This window comes from Mytilus trossulus, chromosome 6 (genome assembly GCF_036588685.1).
Source record: "Mytilus trossulus isolate FHL-02 chromosome 6, PNRI_Mtr1.1.1.hap1, whole genome shotgun sequence".
NCBI classification, from domain to species: Eukaryota; Metazoa; Mollusca; class Bivalvia; order Mytilida; family Mytilidae; genus Mytilus; species Mytilus trossulus.
Genome location: NC_086378.1, coordinates 72,997,831 through 73,025,679, shown reverse-complemented (window position 1 = coordinate 73,025,679; position 27,849 = coordinate 72,997,831). Strand labels below are relative to the sequence as shown.

Here is a 27,849-nt window from a genome sequence, read left to right as displayed (position 1 = left end):
TGTTTAAATAAATTATGAAAGTCTACATATGTGTCAGCAAAATACTGTCATTTAGGAATCAGTGACAATCATAAACAGTTGATTGTAGCATTGTTCCTATTGAAATTAGTGTATATTGTGTTTTTTTAGATAAGGATTACATGTTAAGACAGCTATAATTAAAATGTCGTCATTTTCCAGTTTTAATTGGTCAAACACAACAAAAAAAAAAAATTTCATTCAATGTCTGTAATAATTTCATTATCTGTAATCTACTTTTAGTTTAAATCAGTGTTTTCATAGATATTGATAGTAAATAAGTAAGACATAACATGTAGTTTTGTGGGTTGATTGATACATGTATTTTGATCAACTTAGATAAAACAATAACATGTCCACAGTACACAGATGCCCTTCATTTTCTATGTTCAGTGGAACAAAAACTTAAACCTGAAGCGGGACAGACCGACCAATAAAGGAATAGAAGGACACAGAGACAGAGAAACAGAATGCCCCTAGGTGGGGTATAAAAAATTTCAGGTATAACATTTGAAAGGTCATTGTGAATAAACAACACAGAGAACAGTAGCTATTGTATTTCTTAAATGAACTGACAAAAGTTTCATTTCCTTTACCCAGTGGAGATCACTCTGTAGAAAAGTTTTAGTTGGTTCACAATACAGTAAGGTTAATTTACAATTAGATGATAGAATTTAAGAGTCCATTTAATAATACAAGCCCATAAAATTCCTGAACAATTGGTAACTCAAATCATTTTAGTATTTCATTTTACCAAAATGATGGGCATTACAATACACAATGACATCAATTTTTAGAAATTTTAATGTGTGGCAAAGAAAAAATCTTTTATCACAATAATAACTTGGCAGTGTAAAAAAATTGTTTGAACTGTAATACATTGTTTATATGAAAATTTTGGTGTTATAAAAGCTAGAGTGCTGTCATCCACATTACCAATAATATATAGGACCAAAACTAGGAAAACATTGACATTCTCTTTTTATAGCTATATTTACAAGTCATCAAATACCTATTTCTTGTAGATTTGCTGTTTTGTTATTGTATTCCTCTGCTAAACTTCTCGATCTAAATATTCTTAAAAATGCAGCATTTTTACCTGAAGTGAATAGAAGTACTGTTATTGTGTAGATTGAAAATAAAGACAAAATATAGATCACATAATGCATAAAATTATAAAAATAATTATGAATAACAAATTCAACGCATATGGTTTTTGATTAAACAATTTACTTTGATCTAATTTTCATATTTATCTGGTAAAAATGGTTCACATTAAAGCGCATGCAATAAAATTTTCCCCATAATTTTATCCCAAGGGACATATTTTTTTATTTTTTATATAAAACCCTTATTGGCACTGATTTTTTTACTAGTCCTAGGCATTGTCCATTTTAAATATTTTATGAAATGAAGCCCTGGAGTCTATCATTAATTGTTACATGGTTGGAAGTTCTCGGTACATTACGTTTGCGCACATTACCATTACATTTGCGCTCAAAAATTACGTTTGCGCCCAGCTTTTGATTACATTTGCGCGCATTTTTTTGACAGGTAAACTCAGGTGAAATACAGGTAATGTATCATGTGTATGTAATTCTTATTTATTTATTAATTTGCTCAATTATTTACAAGTATCAGTACCCCTTTAGTTCGTATAAATCTCATTAAGCAGGAAAAAAAGAGATAAAGCAGCATATTTTTTTCGATTTTCAGATACAATTCAACCAGTCAAACTTATGCAAAATGTTAAGAAAATCTGTGACATAGCCAATTTATTGTGATTAAACCTTCAGGTCAAAATATGAAAAATATATAATTTGAATTAACAAACTATTTTTAAATTTAATAATTGATAGTCATATCCGTTATGAAAATACAATTGTTTTTTGTAATGTGTTTATTGGCAAAAAAAAAAATCATATATATAAATAAGCATGGTAAGTATATAAGTCCATAGTACATCAGCAAAATCGGGACAAGTACATAAAGTTGAAATGTTGAACCATTGAATAATGTATAATTTAATTTGATTTTGATTTATATTTTTACCTGAATTTACCTGTAAAATGTATGCGCGCAAATGTAATCAAAAGCTGCCCGCAAACGTAAAACATTTTAATCCCCAAATGCGCGCAAACATAGTGCGCCCTAAGTTCTTGATGTTTTGTACAACAAATGGAAGTTTTTAAACGACCTTGACTGGCAATATGTTTTGTTGAAAAAGATTCTGTATTTCAATGTCATCAACTATGTTCCAAGGTGGGGCAGAGTAGATTGTATTTTAAAAATATGAAATATAAGAAGAGGGGGGGGGGGGGGGGGGGGGGCAGGATGTTTTTTCAAGACGTCAGGATCGGGTGTTTTTGAGCCCGGGATTTCTGGATCCCCCCTCTACGAACAGACTCCATCCTGCCTGAGGCAACAACTGACATTGATGCAATTTAATCAAACTTGACGAGACAGCTATAATTCAAATTTAAGCATCATCCTGTTAAATATTCAGTAATACATGTACTTACAAAATAGTTTGATATCATGATCTGATATGCAGCTTTCCTGTAATAGATATCATTTTTTAAAATTTAAAATTTAAAGTCAGTATAATCAACAAGGGAACTACAATCTGTTTTCTTAGGAAAATAATTAAATGAAAAAAATCTAAAAATTCATGAAAAAATATCTATTTCTTTACTTTCATCATATTTAATGGCATATTTCATTGACTACACATACATTGTACTAACAGACAAACTTTGTGTACCTAGGCTTTTAAAAATACTGTATGTAAACATGTTTCAGAGATACACAACTAAACAGAATGAAGGAAATCTAAATCACATTTAAATAGATAGTATACTGCTTATTACTAGTAATTAAAATGGTTATAAAATTTTCATATTTTGCAATAATTTTTGAACAAGAAAGAAATAATTTCATAGTTAGAGAAATATCAATGGTTGAAGCATGGCTGCAGAATCCCACTACATTCTTTAGAAATTCACAAAAACAAAACAATCTACTGTAAATGCATTTATCATTGCAATTTTGGATGAATGGACAAAAATGTGAGATTAAATATTGCAATTCCAGGAAATTTAATGCATACAGATATACGTAAAATGTGAATTCTTACTTTTGTAATACTCAAAATGTTGGATTATAAGCATTTATAAAAACCTTACAATAATTTCTGAATTTAGACTACATTTTTACAATGAACTGATTTATCTTTATATTACACTGTAACCAGGATATCTCCTAAACTTACTCATGAAGTCAAGTGTGAATTTGACTATTTAGAATTATTTGTTCACTTGATTATTGACCCCACATTCATAATTAATATACTTTTTACCACTGCATTAGTTATGATACAATATGTCCTGGACCTTCAGGAATGTACTTTATCAATTTATGATACAAATAAAGCAATAAGTAGATCTAAACCTCTTTACGCATTCCCAATTTCCATTCTCAATATTATATTTTTTTTCAAATATTATACAATCAGGCTGGAACTGCAATGTAAGCTAATGGGGTTTTGTTGAATATCAATGTTTAATGAAACAGCATGACTCATACACATACTTAAAGCAACACCAGTGCAATGAATTGTTCAGTAAGTGGTGACTGGTACAATATATAAGCTTTCAGGATAAAGCTTCCATGCCTCTGCATTAACAGTCCTCATAATCAAATGATTTTATAGAAACTTTAGAGTCAACAAATAATTTTAACAAATACATTTTTCATTTAAAACATTTATCAATAAAACAGAATGATCTGCTGTTCATGCTCAAGCTTTAGAAAAAAAGCTGCACATCTAACCACAATTATAGCCCCTCCCCTTTTCATCTTGGTTTATAGTATAGCCCCTCCTCTTTTCAGCTTGGCTTATAGTATATGTAGCCCCTCCCCTTTTTCAGCTTGGCTTATAGTATATGACTTATGTTCAACATGTAATCAGTACTTAGCACTTGATTTTCAAAAGAAAAAGCCTTTAAAAGTTGAAAAATCTGCAGTGTTTCTATCAAAAGATAGGGAAAAGTATAAATAAGAGTATATGTCATCATAACTGTTCTTAGCTATATCATTCTATAAATAAGCAATCCTTTTATGAGTGTTTCAATCATCTTTTACATAATAACATTCGAAAACTTAAGTCCTACAGTTAATATGGAAGAACCAAAACATTCAGAACTTTACACCATTAGTTTGTAAGGTTTAACATACACCTGCTTAAACTACAGATCAGCCACAGGAATGAGTATAGAAGTAGTAGCTATATACAATTGTAAACATCTAATTTACTATAAAATATTCTTAAAAATTAAAATGTTGGTGGTGTTGTTTAGAAAAATATAAATATATACTGCAAATACAGAAATTTTTGTAATTTTGTATTATTGCAAAAATTATGTGACAGCCTAGGTTTTCAAAATTAAAAACCTGCATTTCATATTTTTCATTATTTGTATACAGCATTTCTTGAAATTGCAATAATTATAATCAATCTTGCGTATGCCTCCCTTGTTCAGCAATAAGAATCAGACATAAACCTAACTATTTCTGGATTTACAGTAATGCAAATCATGTTCAAACATAATTTAAAATATCCCGGGTATATACTCATATATATTTTGTACTTAGTACTTGAGATATGCAGCTTTTTATTCATAGCAACTATAAAATATCATTCATACTGTATAACAAAGTGCAACTGGACCATTTGGAAAACAGAACTAGGAAAATGTTATGCAAAAAAAGGTTTTTTCTTTCATCATTTCAGTTTGCAGGGCAGATGCAAAATTTGTGTAATATGAATTGACACAAATAACTTTTAGACACAAAATAAGATAATTTATATATATTTTTTTTAGAAACATTACAATTACTTTAGAATACACCAAATAATATGGTCTATTATTGAATAAATTAAGACTGTCTATTAAAACCTACACAAATAAGAAGCCAGCTATCAACAAAGTTTTCAAGATAAAAAAAGTCTTGCTATCATCCTATAAAGTAAATTATATTGTCCCCTTCCCTATGTATCATTGTTATTTTCAGGAACTGCAAATTTAGAAATTATTGTGTGCACATATATTACTGCAATTTCAGCAGAATGAACAAAAATGTGAGATAATTTATTGTACTTTCGTGACAAACTGCTTACAGATGTATCTATAAGATACCATGTAGCGGGTTATTTTCGGCGGGGGTAAATTTTCGTTTATAAAACAAAATCGCCAAAATAAATTCCGCCAATTTAAAACGGCAAATTCAAAGGCATTCATAAGGTTTTGAATCAGCCAAAATAAAATCCGGCAAAATATTTTGTATACCTAGTTCTATGAAAATCGTGAAAATTTACACCTGTGAAAATAACCCGCTTTACGGTATTGGAATATGAGTTCTTATTGTTGTGATACTCAAACAGTTGTATTATTCACATTAATAAAAACTTGGCAATTATTTCTGAATTTGCAGTATAAGAACCAGGTAGCTAGAATTACTTGTTCCCAATTTTATTCAGCTTGATTTTGGTTTTTCTTTTGTAATTAAAACTTTGTACTGTAGAGCTTGATATTTGTCCATTGATGAAGAAAATGTTTTTAAAGTCTTCAGTTTTTTGTGCTGAAAGGTAGATGGTCACATTCATTTATTCATATTAGAGTTAAAATAATATTGCACACAAATCAAGAGTTTAAATGCCTTGTTTGTTTTTAGATATTAATTTTGCAAACATAAAGTTTGCAAGTAGGGCATTTAAACTCTTGATTTGCATACTATATTATTTCAACTCTAACCAAAAACATTCCTTAAAATGTAAAATTTTGCAGATTTTTTATTAATGAAGTCCCTAAATATTGCTTCTTCTTGAACATTTTACACCTGTTTCAAATAATAATTTATATGGTCTGTCAATTACATGTAGCATTTAAACATCTTTTCTGTATAAAAAAAAATCATCTTACATTTTAACACTAAAACATTAAAAATATCTGTAAATAATAATAACACTAATTTCCAGAAACATAATTTAATACAATGTATATTTTTGTTCATGCATTTTGTTCCATTCTATTTCTGATTTACAAATGGTCCATTTTGAAGGAGTTTGTCAATGTGGCTTTGAATCGTTGGTCAGAAGATTATCTGTAAATTTCTGAATCAATTTTTACACTAAATGCAGCAATTTTCATAAATATAATTAATTTTTTTCCAATTTAATTTTATATTTTAGTGTGCATTTTGCCATCTGTTTATTCCTGTCTTCAAATTCATTCTTTTAATTGAATTTAACTTATCTACACAAACAAATGTAGCCTATATATGAATCTGATATATATATTCCCATGAGGGCACGCACATCTTTTGCAAATTATCTTATCCATAAATTTTTCCACTCTGTAAAAGAACTTTAAATCTTATTATTGATAGCAGTGAATACTTCTGGTATCCGTAATTTCAAATGTTTCTATGCTTTTAAGCAATCTAAAAATGCTGAAAAAAATAGATCTTTTCACTTTGAAAAACAAAAAACATTTGATATTCCAAAAAATTAAACAACTGTTGAATGAAAACAAAAATTATTCTCTAGCTAAATGACATTCAAGATTTAATGGTAAAATGCACCAGACAGCCAAATTCATTGACAATTCCTTTGTCCAGGAATAATAAAGGGTAACAGAATAAAAACATCATACATAATTTGGTGGTGGCATATTTAATGTGTTGACCGGTTCCTCCTACAACAGACCAAAACCACATCTTAGATAATTTTACTGCTGGACTGTTAAATACCATGACCAATCATGTATATATAAAAAAATGTTAGATCTTAAAAATTCTACCATTCCCTCAAATGATATTTAGTTGAACAATATTATGTTTCATGTAAATACCTCACATCTTTGTTTTAATTTGTTAACTCAAAACTATTTTATATTTATACAACATATTTGAAACATTTCTTAACATTGGACCCAAAATATATAAAAGTTCCTGCAGAAAACAATACACTTTAAATTTGTTCACTTTTTAAAAGACAATTTGAATGGACATGAATCTTACCTTTGCAATGCTCTGTTCTATTTTACGAACTTTCTCTGTCACTACGGCAACATCATCGTCTGCCTGGCCATGATATACATGCTGTAACTGTATATATCGCTTGGAGTCAGCGGTCATATCAGGGATTGTTCCACGCAGAGGTAATAAATCTACAACAATCAATGCCTCGTCTTTGTTTACTTAATATAACTAATTTGTATCATATATTTTTACCAAATAGCTGCTTTTAGTTTCAGGTTTTAGTTTTGCATTGGTGCACAATTTTGAATTAGCTTTACAGACTGTAAATTGTATAAAAAATATCAACGCATTTTTCACAAAACTTGCAAAAACCTACATAGGACTTTCCTTTTACAGAGGAGTTTAATTTAATAGCAAGACCTATGTACTTTTCATTGTTTCCATGGAGCTTGCTTCTTCAGATGTTGGGCGTGTTTAAGAGAACCTGTAGTTGTACTAACCTTTTCCTTCATTATCTACAAATTCTTTGACTGCTCTCACTAGAATCCAGAAAGATGAACTCTGCAAAATAAATTATACCAAATTTGGTCTATTCAGAATCTTTTTGGCAATTTTTCTTTATTTAGTAAACCCCACTTAGACTATCTAACATGTATATAAACACTACGGAATCTGATGTACAGTAGTTGTCGTTTGTTTATGTAATATATACGTGTTTCTCATTTCTCGTTTTGTTTATATAGATTAGACCGTTGGTTTTCCCGTTTGAATGGTTTTACACTAGTAATTTTGGGGCCCTTTATAGCTTGTTGTTCGGTGTGAGCCAAGGCTCCGTGTTGAAGGCCGTACTTTAACCTATAATGGTTTAATTTTTAAATTGTTATTTGGATGGAGAGTTGTCTCATTGGCACTCACACCACATCTTCCTATATCTAACTACAGTCAATTAATTCTTAAGTTATTCATTCCAATATGCAAAAGGTTATTGTCATTTTCTAGAATATCAGAGTTTTATAATGCTGGTGTAAAACAATAAATGAATAATTCTCTTTTTTTCAGAAATGTATTGAATATCATTTTCAATGTCTTTTATACATGTCAAGGACATATCTGATTTTACATGTCAAGGACATATCTTATCTTACATGTCAAGGACATATCTGATTTTACATGTCAAGGACATATCTGATTTTACATGTCAAGGACATATCTGATTTAACATGTCAAGGACATATCTGATTTTACATGTCAAGGACATATCTTATCTTACATGTCAAGGACATATCTGATTTTACATGTCATGGACACATCTGATTTTACATGTCAAGGACATATCTGATTTTACATGTCAAGGACATATCTGATTTTACATGTCAAGGATATATCTGATTTTACAGGTCAAGGACATATCTGATTTATCATACCTCAGTATCTAAGTTACTACAACATGGATCTTCAAACAACTTTCTCACTTCACTTGGCATCTAAATTAGAAATAGAATATTAATAGGCTAAGTTTTAAAAGATTAAACTGATAGTCACACTGAATGATTAATTGTTGACAATGTAGTAATGGTATTTATAACAAATTTGATTCTTGTTTATGAACTTAAATAAAACATGAAATTACAAAATGCTACAGTACGTATTATTTTGATTTTAAAACATTTTAAAATTGAATAAATGATCTACTTGAAATAAATGAGATGTGTCAGGAGGACATGAATATCCCAACCTCTGAAATGACAGTAGGTTAGGCATGTGGAAGGAAATACAAACTGAATCTGTAACTCACATTATTACATAATGTACCAATTCAATATCTTTAGGTTTTACAAAAAGCCAAAACAGGTACAATTTTCATAAAATTCTAACTATTGAAGGTATAACCATAAAAGTATAGGAACAATTTCATGAAATTTAAAGTATAAGGACCATATCATTTTGTGAATAAACAAGAATGTGTTCAAAATATAGGATGTCCCAGACTCCCACTCGCATTATCATTTCCCATGTTCAATGGACCGTGAAATAGGGTAAAAAATCTAATATGGCCTTAAAAGTGAAAAGATCAACCAAAAAGGGAACATGTGTACTAAGTTTCAAGTTGATTGGACTTTTACTTCATTGAAAACTACCTTGAATAAAAAAAACTTTAACCTAAAACTCACACTTATAATTTCTATGTTCAGTGGACCATGAAAAGTCAAAAGTCTAATTTGGTTTTTAAATAAGAAAGATCATATCATAAGGAACATGTGTACTAAGTTTCAAGTTGATTGGACTTCAGTTTCATCAAAAACTACCTTGACCAAAAACTTTAACCTGAGGGACAGACGAACCAATGAACGGACAAACAGACGGAAGGACTCACAGACTAAAAAACATAATGCCCCTCTACTATTGTAGGTGGGGCATAAAAAGTAAAATCACAAAAAGTAAGTCTTCAATTCAAAACAAAGTATATTGTAGACCATTCTATATGTATTAACTAAAAATCAGCTAAATGTATACACACTGAAATTTTTCTAAAATCTGTTGGATTTTGGAATGAATGATAGAATGATGGACAAGAATAACACTTTACACCTTAGTCACAGGCCATAATAAATCTTTACTTTTTCTTTGACAAGGAATACTCACAATAGCAATGCTGGCAAGAGGTACAGATACAATACCAAATATAAAGTGGAAATAATATATATCAGATATTGAATTACATGACAGTATGGGTCGAAGCTTCAATTGTTTCTCAAAACAGAAAGGAGAATGATAAATTAGAAATAAAAGAATTCCTTCTACCGACATCTGTTTACACCTGTCATATATGTAACTAAAGATTTTTTTACATGCAACAATACTATACAACATACACTGCTGGGTACCAAAGCTGTGTTAACACTCTTTACTGCTTCATCAAAATTCTCTTCATCCAATGGAAACCCTTCTTTATTCGACCTTATACCTACAAAAAAAGCATAAGTGATGAAACACAGAACATGCAAAATCTAGAAATACATCAGAGAAGAAATTCATAGTTAGATATTCAAACTTGTATTATTACTGCTGAACTCTTTGAAGTGTTTACATATAAATTTCAACTGTACACAGGTTACCTTTCCATACATATGAATTATTAAATTTTGGTTTAAACTCAAGCTTAATATAATACCTTTTCATTAATAAAATCATTAATGACTGTTCACATATCATATATGCAAACATTCACACCAGTACAATTTGCCTGCCTAAATTATTATGCAATCAAAGAAAATAATTTTCTGTGTTGACCTACAGAAAACTTTCCTATCCGTAATCGATCTTTTGAACCACATAACCATCAGATCTGTTCCATAAAAACATACATCAGATCCAGAGAGCACTCTGAAATCTCCTATATTTGTGTGTTATGACCTCTTTGTAAAACGAAAATATAAGAGAAATTCAAAAATTGACTCCATGGGTGGTTACCCTACTTGAAAAGTGCCTGCACTTGGTGCTTTGTGTGTATTAATAGCGGGGCATTAGCCCTTAGTGGTAAAAAGATGTAAACAATCACAAAATATTTAAGTTTTACCTTGTTTAATAAATTCCTTGAACAGTAATTTTTCTTTATAATTCTTTGGTGCATTCCCATCATGCTGTAACAGAAATAAAGCATCACTTAGATCTATATATGTATTATGTTTGTTTATATTTATTATAGTATTAATGTATGGACTTTTTCATATGGGCCCTGTAACATGCCCGAGGTATTAATAATGGCCAAGGATGGTTGTAATGGCCCTGAGGCAACGCCGAGGGCCATTACAACTGTCCGAGGCCATTATTTATATCAAGGGCATGTTACAGGGCCAATATGAAAAAGTCCATATATTGATACTTTTATTAACCAACAAGGCAACTTCATTCAACTGTTCAAGAACAGTCTTCGAGTCTCGGATACACCTATCCACAAACTTAACAACCGGATTAATACAGAAAAAGCCTGTTTTATAACATTTTTATCAAATTGTTTTAATTCTTCAATTAAACAAAGAGTAAGAAACTTACCGTGAAGAAGATACAGGAATTTCATAGCTGAACTTCAACTTGTCTTTTCGCATTCAATTTCGCATGGAATTTTGGTCAACATTGTGACTGTCAGATGTAATTTCTGATTTCTCATCCAAGTACTTAATTTTATGCTATTAAAATTCATTTCATCTAGCAAATATAAAGTAGCTGGGAAGAATAAATCAGACAGTTCAACTATTTCTGAAGTCTGCATTCTAGAGATTGAACAACGGAAATGAAACAGTGATAATAATCGAAAGTCGTACTCGAAAATGGCTGTGAAATATTTCCGTTTCAAGTCGTTACTTGACCATCATTTAAAATTGTTTTTATATTTAGTTTAAAAAAAAAATTAAAAAAAATGACACACTTATTTAAAGAAATAAACGACATTTTGATTTAGTTGATGTCCCGTTTCATCTTTTCATAATGCATTATCTGATTTCGTAATGCATGGGTGTGATTTCGTAATGCATGTCTATTGACTGAGATTTCGTAATGACTGGCTGTAGCAACTTCTCCGTTCATAATGACCAGATGTCGAAATTTTCCTTTTATAAAGCATGGGCATTTCTATACATATTGTAGTAAGTTGGTTAATAAATATGAATCCAACCCTTTAGATTACCTTTGAGATGACCAATGATAATCTGACTATCGCTATTTTACCTATGACCATGCATCAATTTCATGTCAATATCATTAGCAATACCTCCTTAGTAACTAGCGATTTTTCATATCACTCGACTCTGCTGAGAAAGAAAATTATCAGTCAGCAAGATCAAAGGGAAATTTTGTAAAAAAGTGATAATGTGGATTCATATAATTTGTTAGATACCAATTTTAGTGGTTTTCTTTGGTACAAGTGAACCACAAATTCAAATGTTCAACAAATTACAAATTTCCTATCAGGTTGTATGCAGACTTTGGCGAAACCATGGAATCACATATCTACGAAAAAGGCAAGTTTTGTGCAATCCACAAAAATTTGTACACATGAAAATAAATGAATCCACAGTAGTAAATTCAAAATTAATGTGTAAACTTATTCGTGTTTTCATCTATCAAAGTATCATTATGACACAAGTATAAACAATATTTCAATCTATTACATGATTTTGAATAATTACAGATGGCGTTTCTGTTGAGACTTGAGAGCCTAATCTACTTTATCTAATATTGTCTGATGAACAACTGACAGATGCTTAATCCTTATTGTAGTATTCAACAGTTCATATGGGTCATTCTTAAGGTGGAACCTAACACAACAGGGAGATAACTGTAAAATCACCAGAACGTTTTAATGATGTTGTGTTCATAAGGGAATGATCAAAATAAGTGTTTGTCAAACTGCTATATAACCTGTGTAATTTTTCTGATTAAAGGGTTGGTTCAAATTTTTGTCAAAGGGTCAAAGTAAATATTTTGTCAAATTTTAAGAAAATTAAACGAGCCAAATTAATTTTAGTTAAAGTGTTAGGTACCACCTTAAGTGGGGTTTCACACTGAAATCATGCTTTGGCCTTTTTTAAATGCCGCTGCAGTAATATTCACTCCTGCTCTTACATAGATTTGGTTATATATTATGTTCAGTATGAAAAACAATCAAGTTTTAATAACATGTAAGTTGGGTTCAAATTTTTGTTTAAAAATGTTATAAATTTTTTTCATATTTTTCTTAATGCAGTCTTTATTGACATGTAAATTGGTATCAAACTACAACTAGTTAACACTTTTTTGTCATGATTTGCAATAACTGTGCCAAAATACAGATACCATTTAAATTATAATGAGCCTTTTTAATTACTGTGATTATAAAATAAAACAGTACACAAATTATTAAAAAAAAAATATTAGAAAAAGAAGATTTGAAATACAATCCATACCGATTCTTTCCATTTCTGTAAATATTTATAAACTATTACTATCCATGGTGTGTGTGAATGCTCCTGAAATTAAAAAAAAATTACAATATGTTTTAAACTAAATGCATTGGATGTTGGATGTGAACTGGTTGATATTTTAGTTTTAGACATATGATTTTTTATTAATTGTTATTGGCTTTGAACTAGTTTTCAGTTACTGCAAGTACTCTCAGATCTGTACACTGTGTCTTGTGTTCTTGTTAGTTTTTTTATGTGATTTATAAAGTCTTTTCAATGTTTTTTCTTTCTTTTTAGTTTTTTCTTTAGTTGTACTGTAAGTGTTACAACACTGTCTTATATGTAGGTTAGGGACTAACCATGTTTAAGCTTGCAACATTCTGTATGTACCTATTCACAGTCAGATAATTCAGTGGTTGTCATTTGTTGCTATATTTCATACTTGTTTTCCAATATGTTTCGTACTTAAATCAGATAGTTAGATTTCTCATTTCAATTGTTCTGAATTTACGATTTTGGGACCTTTTCAAGCTTACAATGTGGTATGGGTTTTACTCATTGTTAATTAAGAAAGTAAGGGGTCCTATAGTTGTAATCTTTTCATTTAGACTGGAATGGAGAGTTTCTCTTTGGCAATCACACAACATCTTATATTTTACATATTAGCTTAGGAATTTTACAATAGATGACTAACCATATTGACGAGACTAAGAACATAAAACTTTAAGTCAGTAAAAACGTTACACCATAATGCATATTATGAAATGTATACCTTTAATGTTGTGTTAATTTCCTTGATATAAATAATAATTTTTAATTTTCCAAGTTCTATCAGTCTATGTTGATCAGAAAATACAACCTGGTTTACTGCTTTACTTGCAATTGGAAAAGGCCGTTAAACTGACCATCAGGACTTTAAGCACACACTAATCAATGGTTTTAAGGGTATCACTTTGACATTTATCCATGAAATTATTCTAGTGCATTCAGTAGAAAATAAAAATCTAATTCCTATATTAGTTGAAATCTTTCTCTAGAAAGTAACATCTTCATTAGCATATACTTTATGCTAATGAAGACAATTAATGCTAATGAAGATAATTTATGCAAATGAAGAAAATTTATGCTAATGAAGATAATTTATGCTAATGAAGATGTTACTTTTTAGAGAATTTTATCATTATGATACAATCAGTAATTACCTTTTGATCCATGGATTCCAGATCTAAAGAATTACAATACTCTATAAGGCGTGGAAACGGATGATCTAATCTTAAATCTTCATGAGCACTGTCTGGGTGTGATTCTATCACTGAAATAAAAACAGAGAATCTATATTATCGCTACTTTGTGCCTTTTCCCTTTGAACTCTTTTTGTGATAATTTTTCATATCATGCTTCTCACTTGAGATGGAAAATTATTGCTAGAAACTAAGGAGGCATGTGGCGTTGCTAATGAAATTAACAACTCCGTCATAGGTAAAATAGAGATAAACAGATTATCATAGGTCATCTCAACTTGATTACTTATTTCAATACCACAGCTCAAGCGAGAAAATTAATCTCGATGAGATGATCAATGAAAATCTATAACTCTACAGGTTAGACGAAGATATATGCACTTATAATATGGTTTTACACTGATAATATATCATGTTTCTGTGTTTAGTCAGGAACATGTGGACCAGTGGTTGTTTTTTTGCCAATTTTCATTTTGGGTGTTCCTGACACAGACAACGCCAGAAAAGCTCTTTGATGCACAACATTTATAAAGTGTTGTTTTCACATTCAAGTTAAGGGAGAGATAAGCACCTAAAATGATGTTTTACCCTGACATATTATGTTCCTGTTTTTTTAAAGTTAGTCCTACATCATTTACTTTTTGTGTCACATAAAAGATTGTTTTAAAAGCAAACAAGGCAGTAATTAGTGACTATCAAGATGCTTATCTTATTTTCTTTATATGAGGTCATACTCTCGAATTATCAAAGCTAATGATCTGGAGAAAATCAATTTGCATCATTTTTTTAAGGAGTGTAACTCCTGAACCATACATTCTCTAATTTTGGTGCTATTTTCGCGTTTCTTTATCGGTACAAATGATTAATTGAAATTTGATTATTACGTCAAAATGTTTTGTTTTCTTCTGACCTCTGAAAAAGGCGACTGTGCCTGATGACTTGCATATAAAAAGCACAAGTTTCTGAAAATCTTTGTAAAGAAGGATAATCAAAGTGCTGGATAGCACCTGTGGAAAGTTTGCAACGGTAGATTGTAATATTTAAATAGATAGTGTGTAGATTGCATGATTAACTGTTTTTTCCTACTTAAAAAAGAAAAAACTTTATCAAGAAATAATTGTAACAGGATCCTGCTATGAAGTCTCCCAAACAAAGCTCTCAAAATTAGTCATTCCCACGGGTCGCCTGACATTAAGCAAAGTCCAATACAAATTGGTCTGGTCTAGTAAAGTGATATTCATAATTTGGGGGTGGGGATCTAGACAGTTTACAAGTTCTCAAACAGGCAGGAGGTAGGGTAAGAGTGGCCCTAGGGGACTAGCCTTTTTTTCATCTGATTTGTTTTATTATTCCGTACAAGAATATATGTTGTTTCAGTGTGGGGATTTCAACAGTTTTCAAGTTTTCGAAAAGGGGGTGGATCTTGACTGTTTACAAGTTCTCAAAACAGGATGGGGTGGGGTTACACCGAGGGACTTAATTTCATTTCACTTTATTCGTTTTATTGACCAATACAAGAATATTTATGATTAAGGGTTGGGGATCTCAACCGTTTACAAGTTCTCAAACATGAGGGGTTGGGGATGACTCAGAGGTACTCCCACTATATTTCATTGGTTTTGTTTTGTTGCCCCATAAAATAGAATATATATGGTTTAGAGGTAATCGTCTCGACCGTATAAGTTTTCAAAAAGAAGTTGGTTGGGTCACCCCTCTGGACTTTTTCTATATTTCATTTTGATTTATTTTATTTTCTCATACAAAAATATATATGGTTTGTGGATGGGAGTGACCCCTAGGGACTCGCCTTCTTTTGAATTTGATTTGTTTTATTGTCCAGTACAAGAATATATATGGTTAAGGGGTGGGGATCTTGACCATTTCCAAGTTGTCAAACAACAGGGGGTGGGGCTGACCCAAAGGGACTCCAACTTTATTTCATTGAATTTGTTTTGTTGCCCTATACAAAAATATATATGGTTTAGGGGTGGGGATCTCGACCGTTTACAAGTTCTCAGACATGAGGGGGTGGGGCTGACCCAAACGGACTCCCACTTTATTTCATTTGATTTGTTTTGGTGCCCTATACAAAAATATATATGGTTTAGGGGTGGGGATCTCGACCATTTACAAGTTCTCAGACATGAGGGGTTGGGGCTGACCCAAACGGACTCCCACTTTATTTCATTTGATTTGTTTTGTTGCCCTATACAAAAATATATATGGTCTAGGGGTGGGGATCTCGACTGTTTACAAGTTCTCAGACATGAGGGGGTGGGGCTGACCCAAAGGGACTCCCACTTTATGTCATTGAATTTATTTTGTTGCCCTATACAAAAATATATATGGTTTAGGGGTGGGGATCTCAACAGTTTCTAAGTTCCCAGACATAAGGGGTTGGGGTTGACCCAAAGGGACACTCACTTTATTTCATTTGATTTGTTTTGTTGCCACATACAAAAATATATATGGTTTATGGGTGGGGATCTCAACCGTTTACAAGTTTTCGAAAAGAAAGGGGTGGGGTGACTGACCCCTCTGGAGTTCCTCTATATTTCATTTGATTTATTTCATTGTCCCATACAATAATATATATGGTATATGGGTGGAGATCTCAACTGTTAATAAATTCTCAAAAAACCAGGGGGTGAGAGTGACCCCAGGGGACTCGCCTTTTATTTCATTTGATTTGTTTTATTGTAACGTATAAAGAACATAAAATGTTTAGGAGTGGGGATCTGACTGTTTTTAAGTATTCAAACATGAGGGGTTAGGTGGGGTGACACCGTGGACTCAACCTAAATTTAATTAATTTGATTTGTTTTATGGTCCTGTGATTATTACTGAAAACCATGTGTGTCTGTCACTTACTGTTTTCTTCAAGTTTATAATTTATTATTGTTATTGACAATTTAAAAAAAAATTCCCTTAGGGTTCTATAGTAAATTCCTCCCTTCTGTTGGCCCCTCAAAATACAACTAAATAGGCCCCAGGGAGAAAAATATTAAGAACTGAGCAAAAACTTTGTTTATAAATGAGTCTTAATAGCAATTAGAATAATTACGATTTTTGTTATAGTCCGATTTCTAATGCCGAATATGTAAAAGGACGAGTTAATTATAGTCCGAGTTTGTTGTGGGCCGAGATAAGATGAGAAACCATGATACTTCCGATACTCTCGGGCTTTTACATATTGAATAGAAATTTGTAAAAATCGTAGTATAAAGCGACGAAAAATGTTCATTCATGAAATATTTTAAACACGCTATTAATTTTCCCTTCAACTGGAGGAAGGCAGGAAACCTTTGAAACCTGGATTGTAGTACTCCCGTTTGGAGGCACACATATATGGATCTGACGCATGTCTGAAGAATACCGATAAAATCATAACGTAGAAACTGCTGTCTCGTGTGTGTATTGATTTTACTTTCCGCGTAGCGCAGATCCGCGAAGTAGTGTTTGTTCGTCTTTCAAATGAAGTTGAATTATTTGATTTTATCGATGAAAATTCAGTACATTTTTTATTCAAGCTGTATGCTATTAAAATAGAAGAGCTCAAAATTTTAAAAGCATCTTTCTATCATTAGTTTTCAAACACCAGTACATTTTGTACTACATTATCTAGAAGTAGGACACACTTCCTAAAGAAAGTTAGGCTGTCTCTTTTCCGGTTAGGCCGATGCCTTAAGAAAGTTTATTGCTATAGCAAGCTATAGCAAACTTTCCAAAAATCATCAGAGAAACAGATTCCAACACTATAACTTGTGTATAACTATATTTCTCCACTCTGGACAGTTAAATTTTACTTATTCAAAGCGCGACTATTTACTCCAAAATACTATTACTTATTTGGTTACCAAATTTTTCAAATTGTCCATTATAAACCTCAGACTAACCTGTGTGTTCTTTGATGACTATTCTCATATAACCAATGAATCCATAACTTCTACATACTAATAGTGGGATGTTCCTCTTAGATAACAAGGAGTCTAACTCTAATAACTCTCTGTAATCATGGAAATGTAACAATATTGCATAGGGTTGCAATTTATATGAAATGTTTACACAACAATGGCATTTATTAATGAAGTCTTAAAAATGTGGAAGAATTCAAACAACAACTCTCTTAGGGAGTTTAAAGGTTACCCTTTGTTAATTTCTGACCCTATCCACTCTATCTTTTTTCTAAGTGGCAAAACAATTGATTATTTCTTATATGCATTAAGTCTACCTATTTAACTTTCTATGAAATGCTATATTGAATTTCTACCATCTTTTTGTTGTTCTGAGTATTCACAAACAATTTAAACTGGAATCTTATTAACCAAAGTCAACCATTCATTTGAAATCTTCATTATAAACCCTTTAGACCAGTTATTCTTTTCACAAAAGAATCTTTAAAAAAAGTTAAAATTTTGAAGTCATAATAAAGGAGTAGGTCCAGTAAGGGCCGATTTTGGGTCTCAAATTTCAGGTTCATCTAACGAAAGTTTTTGGACACTTTTTACACACTCCCATGTCTATTTCAATTGATTTGATTAGTTTATGGGAAAGATTTTAACTGATTGAGTCATTAAAAACGCTCAGATTCAAGCTTCAATATGAAAAATCTATCAAATATGCCAAAAAACGTCACTTTTCAGATGGTTTTTGTCAAAAATGAAAGTGGCCGCATCCGTGTTCATCCTCAACCTTTATATATGTTTTGTATTATCATCAAATACAACTTCCATTTCAATATTATGAATAAACACTAATGCAACCACTTTCATTTTAGACGAAAACCGTCTATAAAAATTAACTAAAATGCTAAAATTTTGAAGACTTTAGTAATTCAGCATGACTTAATGATACTAGAATGGGATATTTGTCCATTGCATTGTCAAAAACAGCTCATATTTATGAAGCAGAAGCATTTTGCTTTCCAAAATATAGCTTAAAGATTACATTTTCACAATTTTCTAAAACTGCTATATTTTGGGGCCAAAAAGGGGTCTTACTGAACCTACTCCTTTTGTATAACTTCAATTATTATCACAAGGTTTTTTTTAGGAACTAAATTTACCCATGGTTTTTTTGTGGGGTTTGAGTTTTTCAATCGTTAGTTTTTTGAGTAGCGCTTTTCTATACTTTTTTTTGTCTTTTTTCTCTTATGCCATATTGTTGTCAGTTTTATTCAACTTATTGTTTTGAATTCTCTATTCTGTAGAAACATAAAATGATATATTAACTATAAATTCTCTTTATCTGAACATTCAATATAATTATGTGTGAACATAATAAATGCTTACCTTTCACATAAATTTGTTGCTATCACCAATGTGAATCTTGAGAAAAAATCTGGATTTGCTCTGATCAGTTTTTCGGCACTCTATGTGAAATAAAATTTATTTACCATTATTTAAATAAAGACGAAAACGAAGATGTTTGTCACTATGAATAACATGCAGAATGCATGTATATGTAGCATATATAAGTTTGGGATGATTTCTTTTTTTCCTTACTCGGTAGTAGACTTTTTCTTACTGGACATGATATTTTTATTGCAAATGTCAAATTAAGATGTATACAAAGGAAACATTTTCAAAGATTTTCAGAAAAAATTAAACATTTACTTTTCATTACAAATTTTATTAATTACTTTAAGATGTTGTTACTTTATCATATGGTACAAATATCGTTCCAAAAAATCAATTCATGTTGGCCCCAGGTGTCTTTTGAAATTTAGATATTGAAAAAGCTCCAAATTATCTGACTTTGGTGCAAAAGTGCCATTTTTTGGCATTAAAATTGAAATATCTTTTTTAACTCATTGGTGACCTATACTTTCTATTGTTGTTTTCGAAAAAGCTGAACATAAACTAAATAATTGTAAAATTTAAGCGATAACTGTAATTTAGTTCTTTTTTTATTTTGGTATTACTGCTTTTTCTTCTATTAGTTCAACAGAAAAAAAGGACATTAACAAAAATGTATGCTTCTTTCAAAGGCTGATTGTGAGCGTAAATGAACGTTCACCCCATTTTTTTATTTCATTTTTCTATTATGTATAAGATAAAGTTCATTTATAGAAAAATCTTATATTAAATAAAAAAAATGATTTAGACCTGCGAGCCCCCTTAAGTTATTTTGTGTTGATACAAAGGAAGAAATTATCATAAAACTATAATAAGGAAAGTTTTAAAGTAACTTTACTGGGTTATCTCAAATAACACTACCAACTTAGTATTGTCAAACAACACTACCAACTTAGTATTGTCAAACATCACTACTAACAAACAAGATTTATCACTATAGTATACAGGAACCTTTCTATTAATTGTCTTTTTTCTTACCTCTTCAACGAAATCTCCACTGACATCATCATTCAATTCACTCAGTAACTCTGTAGCTGCTTTAGCTCTAGACTAGAAATATATATATAGTAGTGTAACTTGACTGAATCTTTGCAGTAAACATTTTGAAAAATTGTATTTCCTCTTTCTTAATATTTCCATAATTATTTATGATCATGACTATCAAAAAAAACTTACATATTAGAAATTGTTATTTTGTATTAATTGATCAGTTGTATACTCTGTAACTGCTGTTCTCTGCTGTCTTTTGTTTGTCATATATTGTATATATTTTCGTTTGACATAGCATGTATATGCTTCTTGCAAATAAAGTATTCATTCATTCATTCATATTACTCTAAGGAATTAATTGTTGCAACTGGCTGAATCCCCTTTGATCTACTTTCCATATTTTTTTACGATAGAAAAATTCAGATATATTATATCATCATTTCTTCTGAAAATTGAAAGGTTCAAATAAAGGTTCGAATAAAGGTTCAATTTTCATTGGACTATTCCATGTATTAATAATAAAGAAACAATCTGACACAATAGAATAATTCAGTGAGAATCATTTGAACTCTCTACTGCACAATATTTGCTATAAACAATAACAGGGCTCATTTTGATTAATGCATGAGTCTCATGATTATGGTGTTAAAAAACAAAATTTGAAATCCTCAAATCTAGAATAATGATATTTATAGAATAACTAATCGAAGAATTCAAAAAGAGAAAAATATTCAACTAGTGACCGAACAACACATGAATTCATGAATGCGCATAGCACATGAGTTAATTATCAGTGTTGTTCGGTCACGAGTTGAATATTTTCCGATATTTGAATTCTTTAATTAGTTATTCTTTTTATTACATTGGCAAATGGCTTTTTTAAAAGAAATTAATGTAAAACATGTAAGGAACTATATCTTTTTCCTACCATTTTACAATTTGTTTTGATCTGCCGTTATCGCATCTTAGCAACGCCTATTATTATACCTTATATATATTACAAACAATTCTATTGGATGACAACTTATCACGTGACATGGAATAATTCGGTTAATTTTCATTTAATGCAAGGGAGGACGAATAACCCTTGAAATTTACACCAGCGGTGAATAACCCTATTATTCACCGGCGAATAACCTTTTTAGTGTGGATTTGCATTGGAGTTATCTCCCATGAAAATGACGTCACAGACATAAATAAACAAGATGGCAGCGTTCTCGTTACACTGACAAATGTATTTTCGTGAGCTATTTTCAAATGTCACTCGTCAGCTTGTGTTTGTTATAAATGTAAAAAATATAGTAAGTGTTCAAATGGCCCTTCCACTGTTAGTTCGGTATAAAAAAACAATTGTGGCCTGTTGAAAAAAGTAAAAACACAAAAATACCGAACTCCGAGGAAAATTCAAAAAGGAAAATCAAAAATCAAAAGGCAAAATCAAAAGTCCAAACACATCAAACGAATGGGTAACAACTGTCATATTCCTGACTTGGTACAGGCATTTTCTAATGAAGGTGAATATCCAAAATTGTCAACCCTTAAAAGTTATTTGACTTCGGGCTGCGCCCTTATTGAAATAACCTTCTTGTGTTGACAATTTTGGATATTCACCTTTTTAACAGGCCATAATTGTATATTGTTGTATGACGTCAGAGAGTGAAATAACCACGTTTATTTCACATGTGAAATTATCGGTTTTTATTTAACTGGGAAATCAATGCAATTCATTGCAACCAATGTAATAAATAGGCCTAATGTCTTTTACACTACAATAGTCCACTCTAATATGAACCAACTTTATAAACATTTTTAATATAAAATTGAGAATGGAAATGGGGAATGTGCAAAGAGACAACAACTCGACCATATACATATATTTCATTAATTTTTCCCCATGAGCTCACATTATTAAGAAAACACATTTTTTGGCACAAACTGACCGTATTTAAAGAGAAAATCTACTGACAATGACTGGTAATTATGCCTGTCTTGATCCTCTATAGCTGACTTATTAATTTCCAAAGGGTTAACGTTCTACATACCTCGCCAATATTGTCTTTTGTCAGGAAAAAACTGCAATATACAATGAATTTTCATTACTTAATATTTGCCAAGAATGGCTTTATTTAACAAAGTGCACACATTGTCACATGACTTTTAAAACTAAATTGTCTGATTGATTGATTATTGGAGTTTAACACAACTATCACCATTCTTGGTTATAAATATTATGGCAGAGGAAGCTGGAATTCTATGGGGAAACTTCAGCAGGAAAATTGGTAAACATTACCCAAATCAATTAAGATTGGAATACATACCTGCCAACTTTTGAAAATGCCCATGGGGGTTTTAGCGCTCGACAACAATTTTAAAGGTAACAATTCTTTGCACCGACTATTTTTCGCGTGCTGTTTTGTGGTCCAGAAAAAGTGTCATATTTGAAAGATGAGCTAACAATGTCTTTTTCTTAAGTCATTTGCATGATTCTAGTTATTTTATCAGCAGAAAATATGAACATGTAGCTGTAAGACCAGGAATTATTAAGGATACTAAATAGTTGTTGACTTTTCCAATTTAAAATTATACACAAAGAAGGACCTTTATCAGGTTGGGAACAACACCTAGGGATACCCCCTCAATGTTAGGACATTAAAAAACACTTTTAAAGTACAAATGAGCCCACATTCACATTATTTGAAGAAACTTTTCCCACAGAACTATACATCTTATGATCTATCTGGTATTATATGGTCAACACATGTCCAAGAATTTTGATATGTTCTTGGCCCTATATCTTCTTTATTATTTAAAATAATTGGACCCTTCATTTAGAAAAGCTATTCCAAATATAATGTCAGAATTTCCCATTTTTAAGTTAATAAATCTACAGTTGTCTATTGTATTTTTTACAACAGCAAAAAATGACCCCTCCTTGGCTAAGGGTGATCCCACATTTAAGGGATTTCTCATGTTGATGTTAGGGGGGGGGGGGGGGGTAGTCCATGGGAAAAATAATAAATAGTACATTATACTTTAAATGATTTGGTAATGTAATTGAATACATAAATAAAATTGTATTACAGCAAGAGTAATGTCAATAAATTAGTGAATAAACTACTATTTATTATCTTCACTGTTGTACAGCATCATTGAAGTTTGTCAATCAGCCATGCTTTTATTCTTATTCTGTGTAAGAACCTCCTTGCAGTTGAAAAATCATTTGGCACGTTCACGATTTTGCAACAGAGGAAAAAACAACATAAGTTCAAAATCTAGCATGTTAAAATCATCTTGAGAGAAAACGTTTTTGATTGGCTGATTAATTTGATCATGAGAAACAAACAATTTGATTGGCTGAACACGATTTTCCTCCATTGGACACAGTTCAAAATCAGGAACAACAATATTTTTCTTGTAGATTTTCACCAAATCGTGTTTTAGAGGGTTTTTCAGGAACACGATCGTGCAATCGTGACAAAGGGTCAAAATCGTGTAGTACACGCCTAAATCGTGAAAGTTGGCAGGTATGGGAATAACACTTGTCAGGTGAGGAGTTAGAAAGTCTTACAACTTCAGTCAGTGTTTGTTCAGGCCAGTGATAACAGTGCTAACAGTTAATAAACTACTTTTTAAAAGACTAAAGCAAAATTGAATCTAGGAGACTTCCAATGAAAAGTTTTCAAACAAAAGTGACATTGTTGCTAAAGGTGAATTATTTCCCAACAATGCCCAAACAAATTTTTTTTCGCTTCAAATAAATTTGTTAAAAATATCTTTAAATAATTATTGCTTTATATCAACGATTCAACTTGTTTGAAAGAGGCCTTAATATTTGCAAGTTTAACAGAATACAAAGTTTTATTGTGTTGCTCTTTCAAGTCCCATCACTCAGTATCATTTCAAAAAGAGCCAATTACCAGTTAAATAATACATGATTCTTTACTTCTTTAAATCATTAATGCAAACTATCCCATTCTTCAGGACAACATCTTTTATAGTCCCTGTTTAATTTTTTTTTTAAATCAATTGAAAACTTCAAGCAGTCTAGGGCACCTAACTTAGGGGTAACTACTTAGCTATTAGACATCCCAAATGGAAAAAGAAAAAGAAGAAGAATAATCCTAAATTTACACTTTTATGTGGAAATTAGTACATACTTATTTCCTACATCCTCTCCACTAACTTTGTTTCCATCTACAATCGTGAATGATCCAACACCTAAAAAATAATAAACATTTACAATTATTTTTCTGCCTTTTTATCTTATTTTATATGAAGTAGGATTTTTTTTAACACATAATGATAAACATAGCAGGAGTAAATGTTAAAAATAGTACAAGTAAAGAGGAAAATTTAGGTAAAAACTAACCAAGAGAAATATTTTTTCACATGTTCGTTCAACAGATTTGCTTGAGTTCCTACTTATCAACTTTCGGTTCAATGGCTCTTGGAAGGGGTTTATGACTATGTATATAGCAATGCCACTTTAATCTCACCTTGTCACACATTAGAAAGAAGTTATTGATTACTTTACCTGGTAATATCATATTTTTAAGAATTTCTGTCCCTACAGCTGATACATTGACCAAACAGACACATGCTGACTCTAAGGCAGACTGTCCATGGTCTCCCCATAATCTACAAATAAAAAATACATTAATTGGGGAAAGGAATTGTTTATGAATATTTACTAGCGGTCTTATTCAAACCATGGAAACACACACAAATTGATATTAGTCACATTACCAATTAGAATTTTAAAATTTACGCAGTCTCTACATCTTCATCGTACGATGGATGATCCATCAGCACATTGATGACTAAACGTTGGGGCATCGCAAACAGACACTTACAATGACTTAAGAAAATATAACAATTTATGAGTTCAATAATTCAAATATAATTTTGTGCAAGAAAAAAGAAAAAAATTACACCTTTAAATGTTTACAAACAGGTTGGATATCTAAATATACTGACTCTGGATCAGTATTCCAAACTGATCCAGGGAGTAAACACTAATGATGTTTAGTGGAAGTGAGTTCTACAGTACAGCTGTGAATGAAAAAAGCTGTACTTGAAGTAATCTGTTCTTGTGTTAAATGTTTGGTATTGTAATGAATAAGTGAATCTGGTGTTTTTGACTGGCTGTGGTAAAAGGTAAAGGTTTGGATCTACTGCAATGAGATTTTGCAAGATTTTGAACTGCATAGACATAGTTACTCGATTGATGTTTCTGCAAGTTTCAAGTGACTTCCATGGAAGATGGTCAATCATGGAAGTGACACTACTGTTGTTGTGGTACCTGTTGGTGATGTAGCATACTGCCCGTCTTTGTACTTTTTTAATGTTGTTTTTTTGTTTTTTGGTGTGAGGTAGCACTCCACAGTTAGAAAATAAAATTAAAAATGAGCACCAAAATGTTTTATCATCTCCTATTCCTGGATTTCTAATACATTAACCTAACTGTTTGTGTTGTACATGTGCATATGTATGTAATCACTATCTCCCATAGATTCAATTTTCCAAAGTTAAAAGGGTGAAAATTAATTCCTTTTATGTGTATCCATGGCAACATTCAGCATTTATTTACCATAAAATATTGCAAAAAGGGGGGTGAACATGTCATATATCCCCCCAAAATTTGGATCAAACTAGAATTTCAATGCCTTTGAGTGATACCTTTTTAGAAACTGTTTTCTTAAATCTTTCTATTGATCAAATAAAAAATGGGTGTCTTTCGCCTAATTTTTTCGTAAAATCCAATCACAAAGTTCGTGCGATAAAAAGTTGGAAAAAAACATTACAATAATTGCCGGACCAATGCATGGTATGGACATGCAAATACGGACTGTCATACAGAAAACAGCCTATATTACATACATTACATAACCTTGATGTTCATATAAACCCAATACAAAGGCTATTTTAATACTCAGCTATCCAAAAATGAATTTTATTGCACACTAGCTCTCATATTTAAAAAATCCACAGGGGCCAAAATGCGAAACTACACACCTAACTGTGGAGTGCTACCTGAGGTGACCAAACTGGAGAGCAGTATTGAAAATTTGAACGTACCATGGATTTGTATGACAATTCAGGAATATGACAGTTGCTGTCCATTCGTTTGGTGTGTTTTATCTTTTGTTTTTTTCATTTGATTACGGACTTTTCGTTTTGAATTTTCCTCGGGAGTTCAATATTTTTGTGATTTTACTTTTTTGTAAGATGAATAAAATATTCATGTGCGTATCATTCTGACATAAATTAATCAAATGTCAGAAAACTATACAGTTAAAACTAAAAGGATATTATTAGTTCAACCATTTTTCTTAAGTTATATTAACATATTAACCTCAACTGTCTATCATATTTATTTTTCTTGTCGATAACAACTTTTTTGGTGTCTGCCATTTTCTGGTTTCTCCTCAGATCAATTACCGGCAGGAGACAGGAACGAAATAAAACCGGGATGCAGTTCGCAAAAGTAACAATTAAACAATAACGGAGCAATAATGCGGATATTCCGGATATGTATTATCCTTAAATTGCACTGTCTGACAAATCATGAATCATGGATAACCTTGATCAACCTTGAACAAATTCATGTTTATTGAAACATTAACACAAATAGATTCCGATCGCATACAATTTGATTTTTATAGGTCTGTTTGATTTCATGTTACATGTATAAGATAAACAAATTAGTAAGTTAACTTTTCAAGTTTACCCGAAAAAATATCATTTTTGGTGGATCGAAAGAGTCAACGAAATGGTTCACCAGGCTTTGTTTTAATTTCAAAATTGACCTTCTTATTCTTTAAACGAATGAACATAAATTGTCCATATGTAACAATTTTTTTAGCTAATGGGTTAAATTGAAGGTACCATGAAAACGAATTTAAAATGGTAGAATCATTCACTTGCAAGTGAATAATTCATCAACGATATAACTTTGCGTAATTTAACAAAAACTGAACCACATTAGCTGCTAAAACGAATTATTATTTTGTTATATATTATTTTTATTAATGATTCAATCAAACGAAATCATATTTCTATTTTTTCCCCATATATCTCGTAGCTAGTGCCCCTTTAATTAGAACAAATTTTTCTTGTAGAGCCCATGCTATATTTCAAGACCACCAAATTCAAACATGTATGTTTAAATTAGTCCACAATTGTCTCCATTTTTTGACGGATCAAGGATATTTGTACAAGCCAAAGTGTCATCCGCCATACTATTCATTCACACGTTTTTCT

The 27,849-nt window shown here is 31.1% G+C and overlaps 1 protein-coding gene across 2 annotated transcripts in view; it reads right to left on the bottom strand.

Annotated features, from left to right (window-relative positions):
• The window catches only part of LOC134721816 (NEDD8-activating enzyme E1 regulatory subunit-like), a 30,948-nt gene extending 3,891 nt beyond the window's left edge, over nt 1-27,057 (bottom strand). The window contains exons 1-17 of one of the 2 annotated variants that reach the window (XM_063585054.1): nt 26,942-27,057; nt 25,121-25,224; nt 24,744-24,804; nt 22,629-22,659; nt 20,575-20,646; nt 19,531-19,610; nt 18,136-18,245; nt 14,201-14,310; nt 13,002-13,064; nt 10,637-10,700; nt 9,933-10,024; nt 8,484-8,543; nt 7,560-7,620; nt 7,099-7,247; nt 6,732-6,773; nt 2,541-2,577; nt 1,031-1,117 (exon numbers count right to left, since the gene is read on the bottom strand). In XM_063585054.1, coding sequence (XP_063441124.1) covers nt 1,031-1,117; nt 2,541-2,577; nt 6,732-6,773; nt 7,099-7,247; nt 7,560-7,620; nt 8,484-8,543; nt 9,933-10,024; nt 10,637-10,700; nt 13,002-13,064; nt 14,201-14,310; nt 18,136-18,245; nt 19,531-19,610; nt 20,575-20,646; nt 22,629-22,659; nt 24,744-24,804; nt 25,121-25,224; nt 26,942-27,000 — 1,282 coding nt within the window. In that variant the 5' untranslated portion in view covers nt 27,001-27,057. The remainder of the gene's footprint in view (nt 1-1,030; nt 1,118-2,540; nt 2,578-6,731; nt 6,774-7,098; nt 7,248-7,559; nt 7,621-8,483; nt 8,544-9,932; nt 10,025-10,636; nt 10,701-13,001; nt 13,065-14,200; nt 14,311-18,135; nt 18,246-19,530; nt 19,611-20,574; nt 20,647-22,628; nt 22,660-24,743; nt 24,805-25,120; nt 25,225-26,941) is intronic. The other variant, XM_063585055.1, reaches the window with a different exon arrangement.
• Nucleotides 27,058-27,849: the final 792 nt, after the last annotated feature.